This window comes from Photinus pyralis, unplaced genomic scaffold, assembly GCF_008802855.1.
Source record: "Photinus pyralis isolate 1611_PpyrPB1 unplaced genomic scaffold, Ppyr1.3 Ppyr1.4_LG3b, whole genome shotgun sequence".
Taxonomy (NCBI): Eukaryota; Metazoa; Arthropoda; class Insecta; order Coleoptera; family Lampyridae; genus Photinus; species Photinus pyralis.
In genome coordinates, this window is record NW_022170510.1 from 6,878,975 (window position 1) to 6,905,943 (window position 26,969).

General features: G+C 36.2%; 2 protein-coding genes across 2 annotated transcripts; both read left to right on the plus strand.

The window, feature by feature from the left end:
• Window positions 1-12,053: 12,053 nt before the first annotated feature.
• LOC116167056 lies at window positions 12,054-13,601 on the plus strand. Its single transcript, XM_031482292.1, has 3 exons — window positions 12,054-12,170; window positions 13,268-13,446; window positions 13,498-13,601. Exons 1-3 carry the CDS (start codon window positions 12,064-12,066, stop codon window positions 13,599-13,601), a joined length of 390 nt encoding a protein of 129 aa, XP_031338152.1. The 5' UTR covers window positions 12,054-12,063.
• A 4,125-nt stretch (window positions 13,602-17,726) lies between these two features.
• On the plus strand, window positions 17,727-18,538 carry LOC116167431 (putative odorant receptor 85d). The gene is made up of 4 exons (XM_031482794.1): window positions 17,727-17,922; window positions 17,975-18,076; window positions 18,174-18,329; window positions 18,377-18,538. Exons 1-4 carry the CDS (start codon window positions 17,737-17,739, stop codon window positions 18,428-18,430), a joined length of 498 nt encoding a protein of 165 aa, XP_031338654.1. The 5' UTR covers window positions 17,727-17,736; the 3' UTR covers window positions 18,431-18,538.
• Window positions 18,539-26,969: the final 8,431 nt, after the last annotated feature.

Genomic DNA, 26,969 nt, shown 5'->3' on the forward strand with positions numbered 1-26,969 from the left:
AGGATCGCTACACGGAGATAACTGGATCTGCTGATATGAAGAACTGCGTTTTTTCCCAGTTCCTCCATTCGGAAATCTGTTCTAAAAACTCAGGTAATAAACTTGATCATGGGATGGGATAATTTATGTTATCAAAAGTTTATTTCTCGTCTCAAAATAAATCCTTTCGAGGTTTTCCCAACAAAATATCCGTATTCAACCCTTGGACGTTGCGATGTTCCACACATTGCAAATTCTGTGTCTTGTTCACGATGGCTAAGTTTATCAAAACTAGTGCTAGTTAGTCCCACAGCTTTCCTTTCTAATGCCACAATTTTGAACATTCTATGACCTTCTAACTTAGCGTCTGTTAACTCCACTATAACTCTTCTCTTCTCTTAAAGCTAGCACCATAATTTTGCCTCATTAATTCCAAATTAATAAGATGCAAAATGCAAAATCTCCAAATTTATAGTAGCTAGAGACATATGTCTTTATATTAATATTTCGTAGTCTATTTACGTGTATAGGTCATGAAGCAATTGTAACAGTTTGCACCGCATGTCATAAGCAAATTCCTTTTGCAAAACAGACGTACCAGAGCCAGAACCAGAACATCAAGCAATGATGGTATACCTGAGTAGTATCCAAAAGAAGATATCATCTCAACAAATTCAAGAAAAGTAGTTTCTGACAAGGGGCAAGCAAGTCTAATCTACCCATCGCCGTTACAAGTAGACGGAGAAGATCTGGAACATCACATCAAAAGTTTAAATATTAAGGTAGGTCATCACCCTGCTCTCAACAAACATCTTTCGCGGTACGAAAATCTGCTCACCAAAATAACCAAGGAATGGGACGTGGTTCAACAACAACACGTAAACGTCGTAATCTACTACGCAAATTCCACGCGGACATATCAATCAGAAATCTTCAAATTAGAGCGTGACGTCGATGAGGCAGTCGAAAAGTTACAAGCAAACATTCAAGAATCTGGAAACAACTAACCCAACACTAAATTTACCGACCTTGGACAGTGGACAGTGGATAGGTCCATCTCAGCTACATCAACTTCTTTGATGCCCACCAGCACAGCGACTGAACCTTATCCGGGACAAATGGTCACCGAAATATATAGGAGCATAAGTAAGGCAACCATCTCAAAGAAATTCTCTCCTAAATTTGATTGGAAGTGGCACAATGCGAGTGCTACAAGAACAAAGATCAGAAGAGCACAAAAGCTTTACAATGTAGTTCCGAACTGTGGTGGTGGAAGAATTTAGTTGTGTTAAGCTAACGCCACTAGCAGAATGCGCGGTGGTTCAAGTTGAGCGACAAATTCATTGAACATTAATTCATTACTGAGCTAGCCGCGGTATTAATTATTTTTTGTTAGCTGATTCCGTCTAAAAAAAGAGCGGCCTTTAGATACCTGCCAACTTGTTTGCCAATCATTATTCTCATTAGTTTTTAAACAGAGACAACCGAAATTTTCTTGATGAAGTGTCAAGCAACACATAGATCCTTCAGATAAGCGATCTACTGATAACTTTGTATACTAATTGATCCATTTCATTTCGGGGAAATTAAGCCCCATCAGAGAGTGGTCAGACATCTTTTTACCTCTCCTTAGGTGACCAGGCAGACTGGTTAAGGCTGATTTGTCTAATTTTATTGCTCTGGGCAGTTAAAAATTATACTATGAGAATTATTCGGTGAAAGAACCCATGTCCTAAAATATCTGGAGTAATAGAAATGGAAGGAATTAGATTTCGTATATATTATACATGAAAACAACTATTTGCTCTTATTAAGAATCTATGAAATTGGAGCGAGTAACTTCTTTTACGTTTCCAGTCGTAGTGAGAAGTAGCAATATTTGTGCGATAACGGAAGCTCGTCGGTTAATTACGGAGGTTTTAGTAAAGTCGTAAAAGAATAACGACAATAAAAATAGGAATATTACGTAAGGAAGGTTACAGCAGTTGTTCAAAAACAACTCCGTACATACTATTACACCGTATCAGTTGGCCAGTGAATACTTTTTACAAGTTCTAAAGGATACTGCGGAGGCTCAAATGTGCTGCAGTTATTTTTGGGTACGCTATAAAAATGGTAATTCGATCTTATAACTTCAATAAAAATACAATCATCTCAGCAAGGTTGCTTCTATTTTTTCAACCTCTATTTTATGTTTCTTAATAGTTCAGCTTTTATTGTTCATCGTAAAAATATTTTGTTCGAAACTTATTGCTACACCAATTTTAATTATTATTTAATTCATGTAACTGAAAAACATAGGAAATGCGTCTTTTGAATGGTGTGTAAGCGGAAAATACAGATCGGAGGTTAAGAAAAATTATTGTGACCTCCTTATAGAGAAGAGAGCTTCGGCACCCTTTCTTTGCGAGAGTGCTGCAATTTACTTTTGCAATTTCCATGGGAAAAGCTGAATTTACATTTAATTGAAAGCCAGATAGGTGCTTTTAGAAACGAAATGTACTTTCTGTTAATAATGTAAAGATTTTTATATTTTTTAGAATGCTAATTTCGTTATTGAATACCGCGAGTGGGTGTACTCCATTCCATTCAACTCGACTCAAACGCACAACTGAATTTAGAAGTAATACGTTCAAAGTAAAACGGTCTCCTAAAACACATACCTGGAGACGGTTGTTATGCATGAGTTTCGCTCTTAAGAAAGTACTAGGTATTTCTTGATGTAGAGCATAATCGTTTTCATTTTGTTTTCGTATTGGGTACGTTGTTTCAAGAGCGGTTTTTCCCTACCAATAAATTGAAAGGTTGTGATGTGACTGGCTGGGCCGTGTGAATTAAATTCCTTCCATTGTAGGGCTATATACAAACTCGTTCTGCTTTTCTACTTCGATTTCGTGTAAATAAATACATGCCATAGATATATGAAGTGATATTTTATTATAACAATATGCTTAATTCTGGTTCTACCATAACTAGTCCAGTCCAAAGTAGCACAGCTTTGAACAATGGTAACTAGGAAAAAGGAAAAAGGCCAACGTGTTTCATTCCTCCGGCACCCCTGACTACAGGGATACCGGAGGCGGGCTGCTCAGGGCTTCCTGGCCCTCTTCAGCCAGAGAACGGGATTGTAAGGATGGGTTAAGTTAGGGATGGGAAGGGAAGGAACGGAGTTAGGGTGCTGAGGGGGAGAGTACTGCTCCAGCATTCGCCTCGTAGATTTGCTACGTATGTCTGAGGAAAACCCCCTGACAAAACCCCAGACAGAGCAGTCGGCAGCGGGATTCGAACCCGCAACCTCCCGAATAGCATCGGTGAGCGCATCCACTGCGCCACGTGCCTCGGTTGGTAACTAGGTACATTGTGCAATAATCTCGGCAATAATAGTAGTCCCATAATTTACCATAACATCACCATAACATCTACTATAGGATGTGGAGATGAACCAGATTTATTTATCAATCGACTTAGGCCCGTGAAGTTGTCGGTACACATTGAAGATATTCAAGCCATCGACACGCTATAATTTTGTGCTCATTTTATGCCAATTTCTTCTGTGTAATGCAAATTTTATGCTCAAGCCATGTCTGAGATATTGAAAATTTTTATCTGTACAGTACATCCAACTTCATTTTGTTCATAACTCATGTCTAGGAAGAGAACATGTAAGTGCTGTCATTTAAAAACTGAACGATACCCACCACGTTTTAAATTTACCCAATATTGAACCATAATGTGAATATTGCAATCCTTCAACAAACTAATACATAGCGGAAGAACTAAAAATTACAATTTTAGTGGTGTGACTGAAGCGAATTTTCCGATTTGTCGTTCTTTTTTTGGTCACGTATATGGCCATTTATGGAATGGATCAATTTTACGGGTTAATTATTGTCGATGACCACAAGATCGCAAATTCGTCAATGATCACGAATTGGGCAAACAAATTTGATGCAAAAGAGGTTTAGGTTTTAAAATTGACTATAGGTGAACAAAATCATAAAAACCTGACAGTGTTGTTGTCGCATGGTTTATTTTTTTCTGTAATTTTTCATACCAGTTTTGTGCTTCCTATCAGTAGTGCTCAAAGCATTGCATATGACCGATGCCGTTTTGAATTTAGCTGTGTAATGATAAAAAGATACTTGAATACATTGATGAAATACAAAACACCCCTTCAACTACGTTCCTGACGTTGACGTACTTTCGTTGAAACGTATTTGTTAAAATTTGTGTAGATTCTATGTAAATTCCTGTTATAAACACAAGATACAGTGTCGTTATGTTTTTTATGACACAATATCGTACAAATACTTACGTAAAGGAATAGTGATAGGTACAATGCTGATGATGAGTTTTATGTTCGCAAGCTTACTTTTTTATAGCTTCCTTGCCACTGAACTGTAAAACACCGCAACTCTTCACAAGAGAATTATTAAATTATTCATCATTATCATAATATTCGGGTACCCTGTACACTGTGAATTTGCAAATTGTCATCGCATGGATCGTAGTGTCCTGAATTAAATATCAACCTCCACAAAAACCGGCGATATAACGATGTCACCGTTTGTCAAGAACGGCTTTCGGTAGAAACTTGACTGATACTATATCGCAAATACCGATTATAGAAAATGCCATTGAAAATAATTCGCCTCGAGTATTAGGTAGGTATAGGAAGTAAATTCCGAAAGCTGCTTAGCGCTTACGTGCCATATTGCAGAAAGATGAAGGAACTTCAGTTTCAGATCCTTCACACAAGGGACTTGTTTTTGCTGTAGCTTATTTTAAATTAACGAAACACGTCTACTAAATTGATTCACTTTTAATTAAATTTAATCTTGCATAACTCTTTCACCTGTATTCTCGCTTTTACGGAAAAGTCAAGGATTCTATATAATATAAGGATTGCTCGATCCCTAAACTTGTAATGTTGCCCGCATTTAAGTCATATGTGACGTCACCAACGGACCTGGCTGTCAGAATTGACAGTTATAATTTGCTAAATTGTCAACGTTTTTGCATTAGAGTTATAACTGTGTGTACAAGTGTTCGCTATATTGCAACAAAAATGCTTAGACGTCGACGTGCTGTAATAACAATTTGGGGTAGTATTCACATTTTACACTCAACTGACGCCCATTTTAGCCAGTGTCAAAAAGAACGTCGAGAAATCGTTATTTTAAGATGGACAAAGTTTAAATAAACTGATTTAGCTGCAATTTCCATGGATGATGAAGAGCAAAAAAACCAAAAAAGCAGAATGAAATGGGTTCACGACATTTTGAGTATGCGAAAAACCGAAGGAGAATTTGTACAGTTGTAGTGTAGACGAGGAATGACAAGTGTTTCTAATTTAAATACCTATCTATAACCTATAACATCCATTTGGACGTATTAGAGCCCCTTCTTATCAGACGTTTTTTGAAGCGGCTGGTAGCGTGACCCCTTCACACGGTACGATTTGCAGCGCCACAAGTAGCACGAAGCGATTTTCAGAAGCGCCTTCACGCAACAAAAGCGCACGTACCAAGAAGGGGCGTCGTTTTTTTAAAAATGGTGTCTGGTTTGAGGAGAATTGATTTATTTGTGTAATATTTACTTTAGTAAAGAGCGTACATATTTGTGCAGTGATATTTTGCATATAAAGCTAAGTTTGTTATGTTTAAGGCTCCTCTGTAGTCAATTTGTATTTCAATGTTATTACAGTTGGTTAGACCACCAACAATACACATCTCTAGACGATGTACCTCACCTTGAGTGAGACCAACGATGTATCCCTATCCTTTCCAGTTTTGCATATTCTCTTCATTTATTGTTAAACACAATAGACCATGTATAATGGTCAAGGACTAATATTATGTAAACAAGTTTAGCGAAAAGCTGTACAATATTTGAATGGAGATGCACAAATGCCTATTTCTGTTACTATTGAGTAAATTACTTATTCAATGCATTTACTGCATTTTTCTATAATGACACCTTCTGTAAATTACCTGGTTCTTAGGTCATTAGTGGACTAGATTAGCATTGTTTGTTAACATTTTTAATTAACCCTTTATTTCCTGTGAGTTTGCCTAATTAATTTTACTGATTTATAGATGTTTATAGTTATTAGATAGACATGTGCATGAATGAATTCACATAGGATTTAGGTATGGTAGAACCTAATAAACCGGCACTTCGACCACCTAAAATAAATCTCTTTATTTTCTTATACAATAAGGGTGAACAACAACAAAAAATGTATTTTTCTTATACATTCTGTTACAATGATTAAAAGTATAACATACACCGATTTTTAAATAAATTCTTATCTTTTCAAAAAATAATAATTGTACATAGTTATACTTATTTATATTTATGCACAACTCATGTAGATTTTTTCCGAACATCTTATGTGCAGCAAGATGACTTCGCTTATTTGTCCTAAATTGAGAATTCAGTTGTAAAATTGGTTGATTCCGCGGTTGATCCTCTATTTTCTGAGAGGCAAGATCCGAGATGATATCAGTTCATATTCGCTAAGTTGATGTGAAGTTTACGGGATTCCATCATATTCTCAAACGCAAAAAATAAATAGTTGAAATTTTTTAAAAGTGGGAGAATTTTTTAACCCACTTCTAATTACCGGGAAAACCCAAAATTTCACCCATGTTTTGATACAAATATTCATTTTCGTGATATCACACTACCTTGACTTGACATGAGCAAAACAATGACACTTTTTTTAAATAAATTTGTCTGTGTCGCCTATTAGTTATCGTATCCCGCTTAGAAATTTAGCTAAAAAGGGGAATTGGAACATTTTTTGTAAGTTAAAATTAACAAAGTGGAATTGAATTTCTTTGAAATGGTAGGCTCAGAATGTGAAAACTATTGGGCGTAACTTTCTCACCAATTTATTTGTAAAAATCGAAATTTGTCGTTGCTTTATTTTTTTGATAAGCGGATATTCCTGATATCTGATCATATTGAAAAAATAAGTAGCACTTGCCTCTCTAAGTTTCGACTCAGTAGTAGTGTTTGCGAATTGTGATACTGTGCTACCCGCTTGTGTGGTGGTCATGCGTTAGTCCAAAAAATCAAAACGGTGCCACATTTCTACACAAGAACAAATTTGCGGCAAAAATGTTTCTAATTACTGGTACAATCGTATTCCGCCTAGGGGTTTAGCTAAAAATTGGGCTACTATTTGATACCTTCCTAAACAAATTTCTTGAAGCATCCTGATAGAATGAAAAAGGTTTTAGAAATCAAAAATTATTTCCAATGTACCTACAATAAATATGCATTTAGTACACTTTTCGTCTTGGGAATATGTGACATTATGATTCACAAATCAACAGCATTCATGAACATTAGCTAATTATATAGTAATTTATCTAATCCATATCATTAGGAACGGCGTAACAATGTGCAGGATAATACCAGGTAGTTTCTTTTGTTTTCCCTTTCAAGTAGGTAATGAGTTGTCGCCTCAGGAGTTATAGTGCAATATGAGTTGCCTATCCTTACGTTAGCGTTTTGATTTTTTTCTAAAGATCGCGATACATATTTTTTTAAATATATGCATTATCATAATAGGTGGAAAGAATATCTTTAAGTACCGCCGTAGGAAATTCTGTCGGATTTCCAAATTGGTGCTGTAGGTTTTTCTACTTCCATTACAACGGCTGTTATTTACGAAAAACGATTTTTCTATTCATCGATCTTCCTAAAAAACTAAGACCGATATTTCAACTTTCTTTAAGTACCGCCGTTCTTTTCATCATTGCAAAGAATATCCACTATCGAGAATTTGTTAGACTGCAACTACAAAAGCAGCATTTGATAAGAAAGTTTAGCTATTTTTCCAATATGGCGGATTGACTACAGAGAAGCCTTAAGATTGTTGTTACTGATATGTGGGGGTTGTAGTTCGACCTTTGAAGGAACGCGAAGCCGTATTAGGCTAAACACTTCATATTGTGTGGTAAAAACCATTGTAGCACGGTGTGGTAAACTCCAAAATTATAACAGAAATTGTACAGAAGAGACTTGTAATATAGCATGCGGTGCGTCTGGGTCCGCCAGTGACATCACTACACGCGGCGAAAAAATTCAGTGATCGAGCAATCCTTATATTAGGGGGGCGCTCGGCGCCGAGCACTTTAAGTAAATACTCGAGTATCGAGCACCAAGCGGCCGCTCCGAAAGGTGATCGCGAGCAAGCGCTTTTTCCGCTTGGGACGCTTTTTCAAGCTCGCGAGTAGTACCCAGCTCTGGTTGAGAATTGGGCAGTGTTTGAATTGTGACGAATGAAATTTATTTATTAGGTCAGTCAACTGAACTGAAGTTGAACTATTGTGGTAGAACTGGTCCCTTGTAAAGCGCGCTTTATTTTCAAGTGATAAAATTTGGAATTTGACAATGACGTCAAATCTTCCTAACAAATTGGATCATTTGTCCTAAGTGGGGTGGTATTCTGCAAAATTGGCGTCATACTGCCAAATGTCCAATTTAAGGCTAGTTGTGAGTAATTATTCTATTCGTATTTTAGCCAATCTTTTACGCAGTTGACTAGAACGATGTTTCATTCGTACCAAAAGTGAACTATTATGAGTCGGAAGATAAGTCCAGAAACAGGCCATTTTATAGCGTATACTGAGTCCTGAAACAAGTAACCATGTGTATCGAGGGTACTGCAGATTATTTCCGAGGGCAACTCCAAAGAATGAGTAAATATTGAAAAACATATTAAACACATTATTATTTGCAACGATAATTTAAAAAATCAAAATGAACAATTTGACGATGAGAATAATGGTATTTTGATTTCCAATTTTTTAAAATAAAAAAATATACAAAACAGATAATAAGGCTATTTTTTCCACATTTAATAATACTGCTACAATTGTAGAGTGGTTCATAAGCGAATATAATGATTATTTTAGCCGCACCACCGTAAAGTTAATTTGTCCAATTAACATTTTTTTAAAAGATGCATATCGCGATGAAAAATAAATGATGACAGTAAAGTTTACGCGCCCAAAGACGATAAACAAATGACCTGCAAACTTAGCAGCAGTATGATCTTGGGCCAGCCACCGTGAAGTTAGTTCGATCATTTGGAGTTTTTTTTTTTTTTTAATTTAGGCTTTTGCCTGCTCAACAATTTACTCACACTGTTATACAAGGCATTGTTAACAAGGATGTGTTTAGTATATAACTAACATGAGCGGTATGTATGACCGCAAGAATGTTTAAATGTTACGCTACGTTCACTTGTGAGCACTGGATTTGTTGGAACTGGTCACTGGTCGCTGTCGTCGCTAAGGAATATATCTTGGGGTAGTTTACGCTTGAGTCGTACATGGATACCTCGTCGTCCCAGTGTGTAGTGGGCCGCACCACTGCAGTTGTTGAGGTTGGCGTGAAATTTTTTAGTAAGTTTCGCTATATGCTGCTCAACTGTATCGATGCCTAGTTCGTAATGCAGTTGTTGGTTTGTGATGAACCAGGGGGCGTTGAATGCAATTCTGAGGATCTTGTTCTGGAGTATCTGAAGTCTTTGAAGATTTGTTTTGGCTGTGTTTCCCCATACCACACACCCATAGAGGATTAATGGACGTATCAGTGCTTTGTACAGGATAATAGTGCATTGAGGAAGTAAGGCGGACTTTCGGTTTAGAAGTGGATACAGCTGGATTAGTCTCGTGTGTCCTTCGTTTAGTTTTTTGAGTATATGGTGTTTCCACGTGAGTTTACTGTCAAGGTATATACCTAAGTATTTAACGGGCTCCTCATTGGCGTTCCATTGAATGATGTGACCGTTAATGTTGATGTTTGGTGGGTTATTAATACGTCGTAGTGTGAATATTTTTGTAACGCATTTATCATAATTAATGGATAGGTTCCATTTCTTGAACCATCTACTGAGAATAGTGCTGGCGTCTTGCAGTTTGGAGATGGCCATTTCCAAGCATTCATCTTTGGTTATTATGACTGTGTCGTCTGCGTACATTGCAAGGTCTGCATTGATAGTAGGGAAGTCCCGCATGAAGATATTGAAAAGGATTGGGCCTAGGATACTCCCCTGCGGGACCCCTGATTGTATGGTTTTGGTGGGGGAAAAAAAAAGACATTACGGAAATGTAAACAAACGATGAAAATAGTTAAACAAACGTAAACAAACGATAAACAAACGATGTGCATACAAATAATATTAATGTGAACAATGGGCGGTGCCAACTTCACGGACGTCAACTTGTCCGCTAGTGTCAGATACCTCCATTCTCAACATTCGCAAAAACTGACCTATATACACAACGCAAATATTGACAATATCCTGTCTAAGAAAGACAAAATTAGAAGATATAATAAAGGGTGTTTTTTTAAGCCCGATAGAATTTTAAACTTGAATAAACAATACAAAAAACAGCTTTTGATAAAAAATCTATGTTTATTGGAAAGATCAAAATATGACATTAATGTTAAAAATTTTTTGAGGCATATGGCCACCGCGGCTGTCTCTGACGAAGCGAATTCTGTCAGTCCAATTTCAGGTCACTTTTTCGAGCATTGGTGCCATTATGTTATTAATCATACGAACAGTGTTGGCTTCCAAGGCGTGCAGGGTTGCTGGTTTTTTGGCAAAAACCAATGACTTTACGTAGCCACATAGGAAATAATCAAGAGGCGTCAAATCGCAGAATCTGAGTGGCCACTTGACAGGTCCATTTCTTGAAATCAACTTGCAACTGCTCTAAAGCCCAGAACGCCGCAATCGATGGTCTTGTGGCTTTAACTCCTGCAGCAACTGTATCTTATATGGATGTAGCCCAAGATCTTTGTGAAAAATTTTCCATGTAGTGGACGGACAAAGCCCTACCTACTGAGACAGTTTTGGATTTTCTCGCACACTTTCATTTACAGCGGCAATATTCTCTTCAGTGCGCACATTTCTTCGACATTGGTATTACTGCATCCATTAGAGAAATGGTGGTACGCAATCTTTCCACAGTCCGAAGAATGGCTATAGTTCAGATGGGCGATTATGTATGCCGTAAAATTCACGGAGGCGTCTATACGCTTTGCGAATCGATGACTGACTTTCAAAGTAAATTTGAATAATTTGATAGCGTTGTTCAAAAGTGAGTCTATTCATGATGATTTGTCACACTATACTAAATTTAAATGTCACTAATAATGAGCAAACTGACACCTGATTTCACAGCCATCGCGATGGAAAGTTCTATCATGCTTAAAAAAACACCCGATATAAAGATACAATACCACTAAAGTGAATTTCGAGGCTAAAAATCAGAAATAATTCATAAGGGACAAGAGGTTTGCCCACTCCATTTCTAATTCCATCAAACTGAACTCGCTTGTAGAAGTTGGAAGAAGTAAGGATTGGAACCAGCAATTAAATTTTTCGAAGATATTGATCGCGTTTATCGTAGCTGACGTGTATCTGAAAGTTAATAACAAAACTTTACCAGAATTACGTTTCTATTAGGTAATTTTTCTTTGGTGTTTAAGTAGGGAAGTAGAAGAGTAATTATACGGTCAAGGTATCATGTTGAAATATATATTAACGAAAACTACGGTGTGCACCTTTCAGAAGCGAGGTAGCGCTGCTTGAAGGTAGACTTCTTTACAATTTGTCGTCTAATAATGGGCGAGCAGAAACTGCTAGAATTTAACCTACAGTACGCAGTGTTATGTTCATTAATTCCGCCGAATACTAGTAGTACATGGATTAGATTATTCAGTAATTTTGGCAAATATGCCTACCTCTGTATACTCTACATGATATTGTTACCATTTCTCTACGAACTCTACTTAGCCGACAATTTAAAGATAATAGACTATTCACTTACTATTATGAATGCGGGTAATGTATTCTAAAATACTTCAACTATAAGTGTATAAAAACATAGAAACTAGTAAGTAACTCCACCCAAATTTTTAGGTATTTATATCTGCACTATTTTAACAATACACTTTTTCATACGATATGGACGAAATGGGAGAAATTTATTAGAGCATCTGAACAGAGCATTTAAATACAGGACAAACAGCGACATCGTTGAAATTGGCATGAGGAAGGAAAATCAACGTACGAAAAATATCACACAAGCGTTTTTGTTATTGGTTACGTCTGGTGTGATGAGCGTGACTGCTATTCCGATTTTAATGAAGGGAAGGTAAATATGGGGATTTTTACGTGCATACAGAAATGATCAGAAGTACCTTTGGTAGACGGATAAAGTAAACTATGACGTTTGATGGCGAACTAAAGATTTTATATTTTTTATCGCGATCGATTTCGAGTTTGGTTCCTATCGGGCCTAGCGTCAATTATAAAATTAGAAAATAAAAGATATTTTACATGTTGGTCTCAGTTAAAATGGGTTATATGACAATTTTCTCACGCAGAATTCGTGAAGAATTTTTTAATAAACTTGAAACGTGGTGTGAGTGTAGGGTTTCAACTTTATTAAAAAAATAGATTGATAGGTACTTATCTCCACGTTCACCATTGTATATACACAAAAATAGACAAAAAATAACAATTTGTATATGTTCCAGTAAATAATAAACCAAAACGAGTAAATAGGAGCAGATAAATCGCAGATAGGTACCTCATTAAACAATTATTGTTGTGTTGAGGTTACCATCACTTAAAAACCAAGTTAATATTAATTCCAATTGCATTATACAATAAATTAAAAAGAGAAAAAAGAACTTAAAATTGCAGTAATAATGATATCAGTGACGAGAGATTTAAAGACTACTGTAGTGGTGTACTAAATGTTAAACTTTGGATAAGAAAATGATACACTGTGAACATATCCTCTTATTATCAGTATAAATTGCATTCTTCACAGATTCCACGTGATAAAATTGGCTATACCATTAACAACCATTTTAACTTAGACCAAAATGTTGTTTATCTTTTATTGTCAAATGTTATAATTGACGCTAGGACCCGATGATGGGATCAAAACTCGAAATCGATCGCCATAGAAAATACTAAATCTTTCGTTGGCAATCAAACGTCATAGTTTACCTTATCCATAAGATCAGCGTCTAATAATGGACAAATTCATAAAACATACCTTGGGTAGAATTTATACTTCCATACATTATTAAATTTCTTGGGAACGAAACCGGTGGAATTTTTGCATTGTACGGCCGCACCTGCACAATTTCCACCAGTGCCTTAGAGACGGAACGTACCGTGATGATAGTAGAAATGAAATTTTAAAGAAACTAAACTTATTTCGTGTTAATTTTCCAGATTGTTACCATTACCTGGAATATACCCTGGAGTAGATACTAAAAACAATACGCTTCATTATATTGGAATATACACACTTCAAGCTATGGGGCAAATGATCGTGGGACAAATATCTTCAGCTTCGGATACTCTATTCATAGCCACGGTGTTAATGACTAGCCAACAATTGTTGGTGTTCGGTATGATTAAATTCTCACTACTTACCTATAGGTACTAAATGTTGTGTGTAGGTGCCGACATATGCAATTGCCTATATGACGCTTTGCTACAGCACGGTGTAAATAAGGAGAAAGTATTACAATTCAGAGAAATGTTGATGCATGGTGCAAGGTAAGAACTTAATCTATACGGATGCTCTGTTTCAAACTTTTTCCCGTGAAACCCGATTTGAGGGTTTACGATCTCGTAATGAAAAAGTCTCTGTGAGACCCATACGTTAATCTAATCCCCGCAACCATACAAATATTCTCAACTATGCTTTGCGCGATTTCGAACTTGACAAAAAGGTATGCTCTTTTGCTCAATCAAAGATAATACTCGTATTATACTAGATAGACACCGTCTGTATAAATTTTAAACGCTCACAATATATTGAGGAAAAAATCGATCTCAAACATCGTATAAAACAACAAGTAGACTTAGATCGATCAGTTCAATACCTGGTTACTCTTATTCAAGAAGCGGCATGGGAAGCTACGACTAAAGTAACAGAACCTGATCATCAGACAAAAAACGTCCCTTTCTATATAAAGGAACTAATTGCTGAGAAAAGACGAGCTAGGGCGAAATGGCAAAGATCTCGAAATGCTACTGACAAATTAAGCTACAACAGGCTGACTCGACGTCTCCGTACAGTCTTACTGGATTGTCAAAATGCCAAATTTAATTACTATCTCAAAAATCTTAAACAAGAAGATCATACCATCTGGAGGGCAACCAAAGGATTCAAGAGACCACAAGTCGGCATACCACCCATGAGAAAAACTAATGGAGACTGGGCAAGATCTAACAAGGAATTATCTAACACCTTTGCTGGGCACCTATCTAAGGTATTCCAACCCTTGGAATCAAACATAGCTGACGAAGCTATTGAGGAATATCTGGACATTCCCTGCCAAATGTCCCTAACTATCAAACCTATTTCGCCAGCAGAGATTCGGTCCGAAATGAAAAAGTTAAATAACCATAAAGCACCAGGTTATGAGCTAATAACAGGACAAGTTCTGAAAATGCTCCCAGTAAAGGCTATCGTGTTATTGGCAACTATATACAACCGCATGTTAAGTATGTCCTACTACCCCATCTTATGGAAATATGCGCAAATAATAATGATTCCCAAACCCGGGAAAGCGCCAGAAAACGTTACATCATACAGACCGATTAGTCTTCTACCATTGCTAGGAAAAATTTTTGAGAAACTTCTCTTTAAAAGGATAATGAACAATACGAATATATATTATCTCAACTGCCCCTGCACCAATTCGAATTTCGAGAAGGCCACTCAACAACACAACAAGTACACCGAATAGTAAACGAAATATCAAGGAGCCTTGAGGAAAAGAGATACTGTACAGCCGTGTTCCTGGACGTTGCCCAGGCGTTTGATAAAGTCTGGCACACTGGCTTACTACATAAATTAAAAAGGTCCCTTCCAAGCTATTATTACCTTCTCATTAAATCTTACCTTTCTGACAGATTCTTCTCAGTAAAGTATAACAACGAACACTCCAACTACCATCCTATAAAATCTGATGTCCCACAAGGCAGTGTCCTTGGTCCCCTACTTTACCTAATTTAGACTGCTGACATACCCGAAGCTGCAAGCACTGTCATCGCTACTTTCGCTGACGATACGGCAATTCTTTCTACGCACGATAACGCAATACTGGCATCTGAAAACCTCCAAACCCACCTAAACCTTATAAATGAATGGCTCTGTAAATGGCGCATAAAAATTAACCAAACTAAATCCGTACAAGTGACGTTTACTACGCGGTTCAACGTGTGTCCAACAGTTACCTTAAATGACGTTCCAATACCTGTCAAGACCTAAACCAAATGCCTTGGCCTTCACCTAGACCAACGATTAACGTGGAAAAAGCACATCCAAACTAAACGTAAACAACTAAATCTGAAATTTCGCCAAATGTATTGGCTGTTTGGACGACAGTCCAAACTGTCCTTGTCCAACAAGCTACTACTCTACAAAACAATGTGGAAACCAATTTGGACATATGGAGTGCAACTCTGGGGATGTGCCAAACCCACTAGGATTAAGACAATACAACAGTTCCAGTCCAAAACCCTCCGCGCTATGGTGAACGCACCATGGTATGTCTCAAACGAAACCCTACACCAGGATCTGGGCATTTCATTCGTCACTAACGAAATTCAAAGGCACGCCCAAAATTACCACGTCAGACTCCAGGGCCACAACAATGATCTCGTACATCAACTGTCCGCTGCCCATCCACCTTTTAGAAGATTAAATAGGATCTGGCCTCATGACCTGCAAGCACCCTAATCTGAAAGGACGACTATAGGAGTACTGCTAATGAGTGGTTCCTCCCTACAACGCTCATATAAGTCGACACAATTACTTAATACTCCCTGTAGAGTAGATTGTAAATTTACTGTTAATAAAAAAAAAAAAAATTTTGTCCGCGGGATATGTCGACTCTAACATTGGCTAACGGACGCGTCAATAAAATTAATAAATCTCGGTGAACTTAAGCTGGCAAACTACTTTTGTAGAAGTGTACTGGTTCACGGTGGAGTAGCTATATTTGTGAAACATCATATAAAATATAAAACTGTCACCTAATTTAGAGAAATACAGCATGGAACAAGATTACGAATTTTGAGCCATCAAACTAATTGATCGCTGTTTATCGCTCTGGTCTCGGTAACTTTAAAGTGTTTTTGGAACGCTTAGAAAATGTATTATTGTCTGTAGCAGTAGCGATATTTTTATTCTGTGCGATTTTAATGTAAACTTTAATGATAGAAGTCGTAATCTATCTGATATGTTAGCACTTTTTGCTTCGTTTGATTGTATTCCGATAATATCTGAAGCAACCAGAATTTTTAGAGGTAGTGAATCTTGTATTGACAATATCGTTACTTACCTAAAACATTGTGAGCTCAGTGCGGGAGTTATTGACCCGTGTTTGTCTAATCACAAAGGGCATAAATTTCACTATCTTTGTTAGCCGATTTTGGAAAAATTTGTGAAACACTGATATACTAAGGTCTTTCCATGCTTAAAAACTATTGGGAAAAATACTTGATTTAATTAATTTATTTATTGAAATAAATAAAAATGACATGTTAATTTCTGTGCCACAGACGTTTCAAGATAACCGCATTAGATTTAAATTTGCATATTCTTTCTTGGAATCCAGAATTTGGATCGATTTCTCATTTAGGCAAAGACAGCGAGACATGTGGTTTTTTAGGCCAGTCTCATTTTTATAACTCGAATTTTTGCACAACTGATGCTTAACTCGTGTATCTGTTTTTATTGGAGAACTGATCTGATTTCCAAAAGCCGGCATCAAAAAAGGCTCTTCTATGATACAATTGATAAAATATCGGGTGTACTAAATACTCGTAACCTGAAAGAAATAAAACACAAACTGTTACTCCAAAGCTATATTCAGGCGAAAATTTAAAACAATTATAATAATTAAAGTAGTTGTTGTATTGTTTCAGGTTTTTGTGAATTTATGGGAATTTTTCTATGGGAACGATATTTTTTATATTTTGGATTATTAAAATAAGCGACAAAGTGACATTCCTCGAAAAAGGTGACGTTTTCGTTGTCAAATACGAGCGCAAATGTCTACATTGGATATCGATCGTAGAAAAAACAATTAAACGCTTGTCCAAAAATAGATAATAAAATCGAATTGGTTGATCAACGGATTATGTAAATAAAATTCAGGTGGAGTAACGTAAAGTTAAGTAAATTCATAGTAAAATAGAAATCCATATCCTAAGAATTTTTTTCATGAAAGTGTACCTTTAGTGTTTAAAAAACAAGTTTTTACCATTTTTAAGCAGTTTCAACTTCGAACTTTCCGTAGCGACTAAAATGACTACTTTAGTCTTACTTTTGAGAGTACCCGAAGTGCAATACTATCTTCTATTATTGAGATGATAAAGAGGTTGCTTGATAGGTTGTTATACTGGGACAGGTGATTTAATAACGATTTAATACCTTTTAAGTAATAAATTTGATTAATAGTAGATAGTGATTTCTTAAATACAGCAATTTTCTGCAAAAGGATTTGTACTCTTTATACCTTTTGAAAATTAACATTTGTAAGGTATCACTAATTCGGGGCTCTGATATTTCTACTTCTACAAACTGAATTTGAGGCAAAAAATGCATGTCGGGGGTAAATTGAATTTTTTGTTACAGATGGTCAGAGGATACCGAAGAGCGTATCAACAAAGATCGCATTATGACAATAATACGTTCCGAGGATTTTAAAGTAAGAGTATTACACCTTCTGACTAAATACATTAAACACCATCAAGAAATCCTGGAATTTTGTAAGGTCATGGATGGCTATTTCTTGCCACTCCTCTTCATGAAAATGTGCGTATCCATGTTTTACCATGTTTTCGTGCCATTTGCAATCCTTCATGTGAGTGTTTTAACAACTTTTGACACTGGAATGTGACAACGACAATTTTTAGAGCAAACAATTAGGATTAACGCTCATCTTGGTTCAATACGAAGCATGCGCGCTTACCGAACTGCTTATATTTACCTTGGCCGGACAAATACTAATAAATAAGGTAATTAAATCAGAAATAAAGAAGTGGATACATATAATGAAGCTAAATGAAAACAGTGGTGGAATACAATACATTTAACTTTGTATAATCTTTATAGAGTGAAGAACTTCACCGAAACATATTTGAGTCACCGTGGTATATGTGTGATGTTAAGTACCAGAAGTATATTTTATTGGTAATCATGCGCACGGGACGTACTACTTGTATTTCTGTGGGAAAATTGGTTCCAATGTCTCTGGCACTGTTTCTATGGGTAGCGTTGCACTTTATGCCTATGTGAAATATATCTGTATGTTTTAGATGATGAAAACTGCATTTTCATACCTCGCTGTCCTACGACAAGTTGCAGACTGATAATGCAGAACATCCTAACCGAGGCGTTTTGGTGTAGCTTTCCATTAGATTTTCACTCTCACTTTCACTAAACTGCGCACGGCATCTTACTATACGGAGTACATAACCGTTCAGATATTTTCAAACGGCACACAACAAGCCTCGCAACAAGCGCATTTGTATCTTAAATTTTCAATAATTTTAAAAATTAAATAAACTTAAAGAATGATACTTCAAGATTCAGCGTCTTATTAATTACCATGCTGCATAGAGTGTTGGGATTTGTGCTCTCAGCGCTAAGAATAAAATATTTTGTGGGTATGTGACATCGTATAATCCGTGTCCATGCCATAAAAAATGGGTATGTTCAATTGTGTTTTCGAAAATCATCTTTAGCTACCAGAACATAGCTGCTTCGTGTTCACTACGCTATACCCTATTTTAACACGATGTACATTTTTACCAACCGATTTTAGCGCAATTAGTCTCTCTCTCTCTCCCTCTCTCTCTCTCTCTCTCTCTCTCTCTCTTCCCCTCTCCTCCTCTTTTAAATAAATGTTTATCCCCATTCCCCACATCGAGCTTCCAACCGTGTTACAATTTATTCCGAATCTCTTGCTGATGTTACAGCGTCGTACGCAAGACATCCAACGGATCTCCATGTTACGCAACTATAAGAAAGGTTGCCTTCTCTTCCAGTATCCAATTATTTATATCAGCAGCGGTTTCAAGTTGTCTCAAGTATGTGGAACACGGTGATTTTTCATCGAATGTTGGTGGCTTAACTCGAATTTTTGTCGTACCCCTATTTTCACAGGGTTTTGACTCTGAGGCTTCCTTGTGGGTAGTGATGTGGATTGCAAAATAACGATTTGTAAGTTACATAAAAAATGGTTATATTACGCATCACTTACAAGAGGTTGTTTTTTTATGTAATTTATGACTTTTATGAAATTTACGTAATTAACGGTTTTTATTTAAAAAACCGTAATTTTTTTAAAGTTACATAAATGTAATACCTATTTGATACATTTTGATCGGTACTACCACAGACCAGCAACGGTACTACCAACGTCAACGATTCACCGTTGAATCTAGTTTGGTTTAATGACGATGATACAGTATGTAATTCGGGATCTGGAACCTGTCCTTCCAAACGACGCGTGATGGCGAAATACCTACTGCTTGGGTATTTTATTTAATACACCAAAATGTATAACTCAACAAGAATATTAAAAAAAACACGAAAAACATAAATGGCAGGTAATTTTACAAAAATATTTGTAAATTACGTAAAAAAAATTACTGGTAATTTTACTGTAAAATTACGGTTTTTTAAAAAAAATGGTAAGTTACATAAATTACATAAAATACCAACATAAACAATTTTACACGTAATATTACGCACTTAAAAAAAACGTGTAATTTAACATCACTACTTCTGGAAGGATTGTGGAACAGCAAGTAGATCTCATCTCATCTTACTTATTGTTAGCCCGCTTCGATGTTAGTTTCCACGGCTTTAATTTTGGTCTGTTGACCCACTTTCATTTCTTGAGTTAGTTGCACTAACACAAAAAGTATTCACACCTGACACCAGTGTAACTTAATTTTAATTGGGTCGTTTCAGAGGTCGTTTTTATGGCGATGACTCATCTTTCATAGTGCCTCAAACGAGATTTCTGGAGTATTTGCTACAGTCACCATCATTTCTTTATGGAAACAGTTACTCGATTTCCCGATCTGTACAAATTCAAGCAGCTAACATTGTTTCTCTGAAACAAGACTCCTAGTCTTCACAAAGTAGGTGCGTGATTGTGTTTATCTTTCTCGTGCTTAATTATTCCTTAATTCAGAAGGTTCAAGGATATGGTGTTACGTTCCTTTTTTTTTGTTCAGTTTGTCGTTAGTTTTGTCGCCTTCGAAACCCCTTTATAAGTTTTATTTTGATTTTATTTTAGGTTAGGATTTATATTTAGTTTTAGAATTAGGGATTTTTGTTTGGGTTTCGTTGATGGTTGTATACCAGTGGCGTACCATTCTATAGTATTCATTTTATTTCTTTTAGGACTGTAAGTTACGTTTGGAATTCGCCGTATATTTTTTTTGGTATCTATGATGCCGTTTTTACCCTCTTCCTATTTCTTTTGGCTCTTTAATCTTTTCCTTATGATTTTCTGCCCCCATCCCTTTTTCCTCCCCTAGATTATTGTTTTCCCCTCAAAAAAAAAAACCCTAACGCAAACAGTTTGCTTTTATTATCATTTTTTTTTTGAGTCACAATTTTGTTATACCTATAGTTTGTTTTACGTCCCAGGCGAAATTAAATAATATGTTATGCTTCCTTTAATTGTCGTATTTCTCCCCTTCTTTTGAGCCCTAACTTCCTCGACCATCGTAGGGCTAATTTCTAATTTTGGAGCACGGATCCCTAACTGGGAAAATAAAAATTAGTGGCGCCTTAAATTTTATCTATTACCCGCCTAGTCTCTCCATGAGCAGCCGCCGCCGTGGTTAGGGCTATTTGTTCCTTGCTTCTCTGACTTATTTTGTGCCCCGTTTACTCTGCGTCCTTGACCACGTTACAATGGCACTTGACACTTATAGCCCTGATTGGGTTTGAGAAACGTGAAAGTAATTTAGCAAGTGTGATTAATGAGAAAATGTGATGTCCAAGAAGTGAATTTTGTGCATTTGCAATGACGTCGTGGATTTAGATAAAAAGAGTTTAAAATCTTTATGCTTGTAACGCTTACTTTGTATCCTGTAAAGAGAAGAACTGGCAGCTTATACAAAAAAAAATGCGCTGTCGTACAAAATGACGGTAAATATTTTTTTGTGTTTTTATGTTTTAATTTTCTCCTAAACCGTTTCAATACAACATCATAAAGTCAAAAAGCTGTTTATAAATCAGGCTTCCATTAATTTATGCTTTCATTTAGGGAATCTTATGGCTCTTGTCACTGACGATTATAAACTCTATTAGAAGAAACAAATGTTTGTGTCATAATTCATAAATGGTAAGTGATGGGAGAAATGTGGTTGATCTTGACGTAAATGTCGCTGAGGAAGTGGAGAAATGTTTATTTATATGTCGACGATTTATGGCCGTTTATACCGAGAAATTTAAGCGTTAAACCCATGCCATCGATTATTGAGGCAATGGTTACCATGGATTTTAGATTTGTCGGTGCAAACGGCCATTAATGATTTACTACGCAGGTAAAACGGTGGGTGATATAACACGTAAATTGCAAGTGGCAATAAATAAAATTATAGAAAATGAGAATGAGTTGCATTGACGAACGTTAAACAAATTTGGACAATTTAGTACAATAACGTGCAATTTATAATTTATCGCCAACTTTTATTGATGTTGTTGATTCTCTGGAGCGTATTTAAATAATCAAGACATATTTTACTGGTTTACATACGAATGGAAGACACTTCTCGTATGTGTTTCCGATGTATGAATCAGAGTCAACTTTCTGATACCCAATTTAACGGCATCATAATAATCTACAGGGGGGACACAGATATAATAGAATCAGCTAATTTGTAATATCTATTATGTCGCTGTAAACTACTGTTGGAGGATCAGTTTGCTTAGTTTGATCAATTTAGGGATGGACTGTCCTTCAGTGCGGTTGCATAATGAAGCAGTTTGGTTTAGGTAGGCGCCTGAAACGTCCACTCCCTTTACCACGACACGAGGATATTGTACTTTATCCTTTTCATGTTTGTGATTCAAATCAATGTGGGGACTAACGGAGTTGGGTTAATAAATAATTTATAAACTAAATAAAGTTTTAGATATACAGATAATACAATTCAAACACGTAGGTAGTTTACTAGAGTGCGGTTTATTTGTCATGCACGTTATTGGGATTTCACAATTCGTTACAGTAGCAATTGCACGTTGAATGGAATAAGGGTGTACCTCTCCTGGAGCGTCATTGAAAGAATGCTCTTGTTTGGACAGACCACTGGCTCAGTAAAATGAAATAAAGACACGTTAAAGGCGATTTGTACAATTTTTAATAGCAAATTTTGAGCTACAGCTGAATTCACGAACGGTGAACCCTGCGTCACTAGTTTGTGAGGCAATTTCAAACGAGTCCTTTATTCTCTATCACATGTCAACACATGAGCGAGAAAAAGTAACAATTTGAAATAGTGACGCAGGGCTCACCTTTCGTGAATCCAACTGTATAAACTTATTTCAGGCTAAGGTTTAGAAGCAATTAGTTAAAGTATGATGACTTTCATTCGCTTGCTTTGAAACAACCTCTATTGGAAATTACAACTTTATTTAGCTGAAATTTCGATGATTAGGTTTCAAAGAACCAATAGCTTTATTCGATGACGCAATGACGGGAAATAGGAAAAACTTCCGAAACTTGCGAAATATCTGTTGGCTGTTCTTCTTCGTTCAGTTGCAGGGTCTACAAGGCTCGCCATGTGCAAGGGGTTGCATATTTTTCTCAGATGATGACCTGGAAAGCGTTTTAACGTCGTTTTTTGAAGAGCAAAGATTTTGGATTCATGCAGTATACAGCCCCTTTTTTTTGGTATTGTGCCCACTGCCTACCCTTTGGCCGGGATATACATTTGTCCTCTCTAACATCCTATAAACAGGTGCGTTCCATTTGACACAATTGTTTGTATTGGGGAATATCTCTCATACCTTATGCCTTTTAAGTTTAGTTTAGTTCGTTCTTTTTAAATTCGGTAGCTTATAGCTAGCACCTGAGCCAAGAAAGATCTTTACGATTAATATGCGGAATGGTAACTTTTTTACTTATATTGCTCTGAAATTTTAACCAAAGATCTTCTAGTAAAAATAAACATATTACATATTGTAAACGGCAGGTGTGCGCATGAGCAGACTGTGGAATGTCAATTTTCTTGATTGTCACTTTTCTTTGAAGTGTTAACCATAATTATGTAGATGTTATTAGTAAAGAAAAACATAGCGCACATAGCTATGATTGATCAATGCATGGATAAACTAAAGCTACTCGCCTTAGGACCCTTTTTTCCTTTTCGTTTCGTTTCCAACTTCTCACCCGAAAATTTATTCGGTCGCTTCACGGACTTGTAACGTAAATAACTTATTTTATGGAATGAAGCACCAGGAGAAATGCTGGGCTAACTGTGTAAGTTCAGGTGGTAGATACTGTAACATAAATTGTGGTTTATTTATTTATAATTAATTGACAATGAATTTGTTACAGTATTCAAATGGATTAATTTATAACAGTTAATTATTATTTACATAACATAACTCGAGCGCGAACTATTTATCACTGATTATTTCACTTCTGCAACTCTGTTAGAACCGACTTAAACGCCAATGCGAAAGTTCTCCAACTCTTTTGAACACTTCCAAGTTTTCTAGAACATTCTCGAAAAACACGTCACATTTCCTGGAAAGATCGCGTCACATATCCGCCTTCGTTCTTTATGGCCGATGACTAATCCATGAAGGCGCCTCAAGGTCTTTCGGGATTTTTGGAATATTCGCTACAATACGTGTAATAGAATTTGTTTATAACTGTGTACCGTTTCCTCCATAGTTAGGTAATAAGCTTTTAAAAAAACGATCTCATAGATGATTTGAAATGTGACAATGTAATTTTCGATAAAACACACACTGAAATCAAGCACAAAACACTGCTAGGTAGCTCTTCAATTTTAACTTCCTTTTCCTGCACAGATCCTCACCCCGGTACAGAATAATGATTCCATTCTGATCTCAATTGTTTTCTTAACTCCCAACAGACAGTAGCCATGCACAAAATCCTCAGGTTCCAAACGAACTTTAACAAAATTTTGACCAACACTCAAAATGAACTTTGGGCGAGGATCCAATAAAATGGATCGTGTTTTGAATATGAAACTTCTTATTAATAAAGGGTCCGAATTAACACACATCTTGAGTGAAATTTCGCATATACTTTTTATTTTAAACTAATTACATGAAAAACAAACTAAATCCTGATAAATTGACATTAATCAAAAGTTCTATATAAAAATTGAAATTTTATATTAAAATACGATTTCGGGTAAACAAAACTCGTTAGTAAAATGACACTTGACTCGCCCCAAAGGGACCTAGTACTTCAATATTTCCTCGCCAGTAATGTGTCATTTTCCTGACTTTTAACTATTATTCCTTTATTACAAATTTTATCAGTTAAACTAATCTGATTCTTCAATAACAATAATTAATCGCTACAAAGCTACAAATTGGTTGCACTTACTTGAAATGTTAACTAACGTGTTTGTTCTATGTGCAACTATCTTTTTTTATTGAAAAGAAGTTCATTCGATTTTCATTGGCTCAATGAACAAATCGCAACGTAGTACCACAGACAAAGAGTATTTTAATCTGTGGTAGTACCTTACCTAGTACATTACTTTTACTTCACCAATCCAATATAAATTCAGGTTTTATTGTACGATTGTGTAAAGGCAGCGGCATAGAAAATTGGGTAAGTTCAAATTAAGAATTTACATGGGAGAGATGCCATGTAAAAGTGAATTTCGTTTTTATATATGCGCTCAAGTACCACATGTTTAGTGATCGCAGTAGCAGATATGGATTATATTGTATACCACAGACTGTAACTTTCTGTGCAAATCAGATAGGTATAATTTTAACTATAAAGTTATCTAGCTAGAAAATTAATCCATCTACAGCAAGCAAAACCTTCCAATCCAACTTTCACAAATGAACAGGAGGGTGTATAGTAATTAATTTACAACAAACCATAATAATAAGTTAAAATATCGAACGCGTTTCAACAAAAAGGTTGTCATCATCGGCGAACAACTGAACAATAAAATACAATATATATTTAAGGATTTTTTGCCGAATATATATATATGAATGAATGAATTTTGTTTAATTCGAGACGCCCGGTAGCTCGGCCGCCCACCTCTCTACCTAGTTTGGGTTTAACAGAGCATAGAATTTATATTATCAGGCGGGTACATTTTTTCCTTATGTAGACCTTTGGCCGTACTCGAAGTTTGGTCCTAGCAGTTTATTTTTCTGTCCTTTGTGTTGGCGCCATAGGCTTACTATGCGTGCTGCATTTTTTTTCTTGTTAGTTGATCGTTCGGTAGTTGAAATCTTTGATTCGATTTCCTTCTTAGCTTAAGATAAGTTTTTGTTTCTGTTGGGCATTTTTCTGCTAGGTGGCCGGTATTTTTGCACACGAAGAATTTCATGGTAGCTTCCATAGATAAAAATATTCTAAATTCTTCTACGTCGTAGTTTATGTCAATCGAGTCTGGTATCTGGCTGATGTCGGTTTTGGTAAGTGCTGCAGCAACGGTTTTACGTGACCGGCTTTAATGAACTTCATAGGCAATTTTAGTTCCATACCAGTCTTATCGACTATCGCCTTTATAACGCCGGTGTGGGGTATAATCAGGCAAACGTTACCTATCATTACCTGCTTTAGTGGGTTAGTGAGTGTAGCTTCCAGGATATAAATAATAAAATATAATAATTATTCGTGGTTTATTAACTTTGGAATACTTTCCAGATAAGAAGTGAATATCGACAGGACTATTCCATTTTCCTTTAGTTAGAGGCTATCGATTAAATTCTGGCGCGGTAACTCAAAATTTGTGGTTGCTAAGTTTTTCATGAGAAGTATGGTACGAAGGACCACATTCAAATTATGTTGAAACCTTGAAACAAATATCGATTTTGATGTTTTGTGTTGTCATGGTCGTTTTGATCGTTCGGGATTTTATATGCGAAAGTTTCTGCATTATTTTCACGTGATTTCGAAAAAATATCTTGGCAACCGCTCCAATTTATTCTATTCCATTATGTATAGTTAACAAATTTCAGAAAAACAAGAAAGATAAATCAGGTACTCCTCCTTTTTTAATCTATACCTAACAACTGGTCCGCTAGTTTCAGATACCTCCATTCTCAACATTCGCAAAAACCCTGGAGAAGTCTAATCGCAAAAGTACGAATTGTTTTGAATTCTACGCCCCAAAATTAATAAGAAAAGTGTTTTCCCGAGAAATTTTGGTGTAGACGATTTTTGGTAAAAAAGGAAGGTTATACACTGCCTATTTTAGATCTCCGAAAAAAAATTGTCTCAGATCGACCGGGAAAATATTTTCCGATAGAATGTGCCCTGTAGAATCCATAATTTCAAACGGTTCGAAGATTGGGCTACTAGTTCAAAAGTTACAGCCCTTTGAATTTTCTTTCGAAATTGGTTTCTAGTCTATAACCTTTGATTGAGAGGTTGGATCGAAAAAGTAAGAATTGATTTGGATTCTACGCACCCAAATTAATAAGAAAAAGTGTTTTCCCGAGAAATTTTGGTGTAGTCGAATTTTGGTAAAAAAGGAAGGTTATACGCTGCGGAGGAGAAGTTCGTCTTTCATTGCGAACGGACGTGTTTTGAGCCAGCTCCGGCTGATTTTAGTGTCTTTTGTGACTGTATAGGTTTAAAAATGTTTGTCCTGTGTGGCCGGGAGCGCACAAATATTTGTAATTGTTTAGTGCTTATTTGATCGA

Coding starts and splice junctions, on each gene's coding strand:
- LOC116167056 (XM_031482292.1), top strand. CDS start 12,064: ATGAGGAAGGAAAATCAACGTACGAAAAATATCACACAAGCGTTTTTG. Junction 12,171..13,267: donor CCGATTTTAATGAAGGGAAG/GTAAATATGGGG, acceptor TTAATTTTCCAG/ATTGTTACCATTACCTGGAA. Junction 13,447..13,497: donor CCAACAATTGTTGGTGTTCG/GTATGATTAAAT, acceptor TGTTGTGTGTAG/GTGCCGACATATGCAATTGC.
- LOC116167431 (XM_031482794.1), top strand. CDS start 17,737: ATGACAATAATACGTTCCGAGGATTTTAAAGTAAGAGTATTACACCTT. Junction 17,923..17,974: donor TGCCATTTGCAATCCTTCAT/GTGAGTGTTTTA, acceptor GACAATTTTTAG/AGCAAACAATTAGGATTAAC. Junction 18,077..18,173: donor GACAAATACTAATAAATAAG/GTAATTAAATCA, acceptor TAATCTTTATAG/AGTGAAGAACTTCACCGAAA.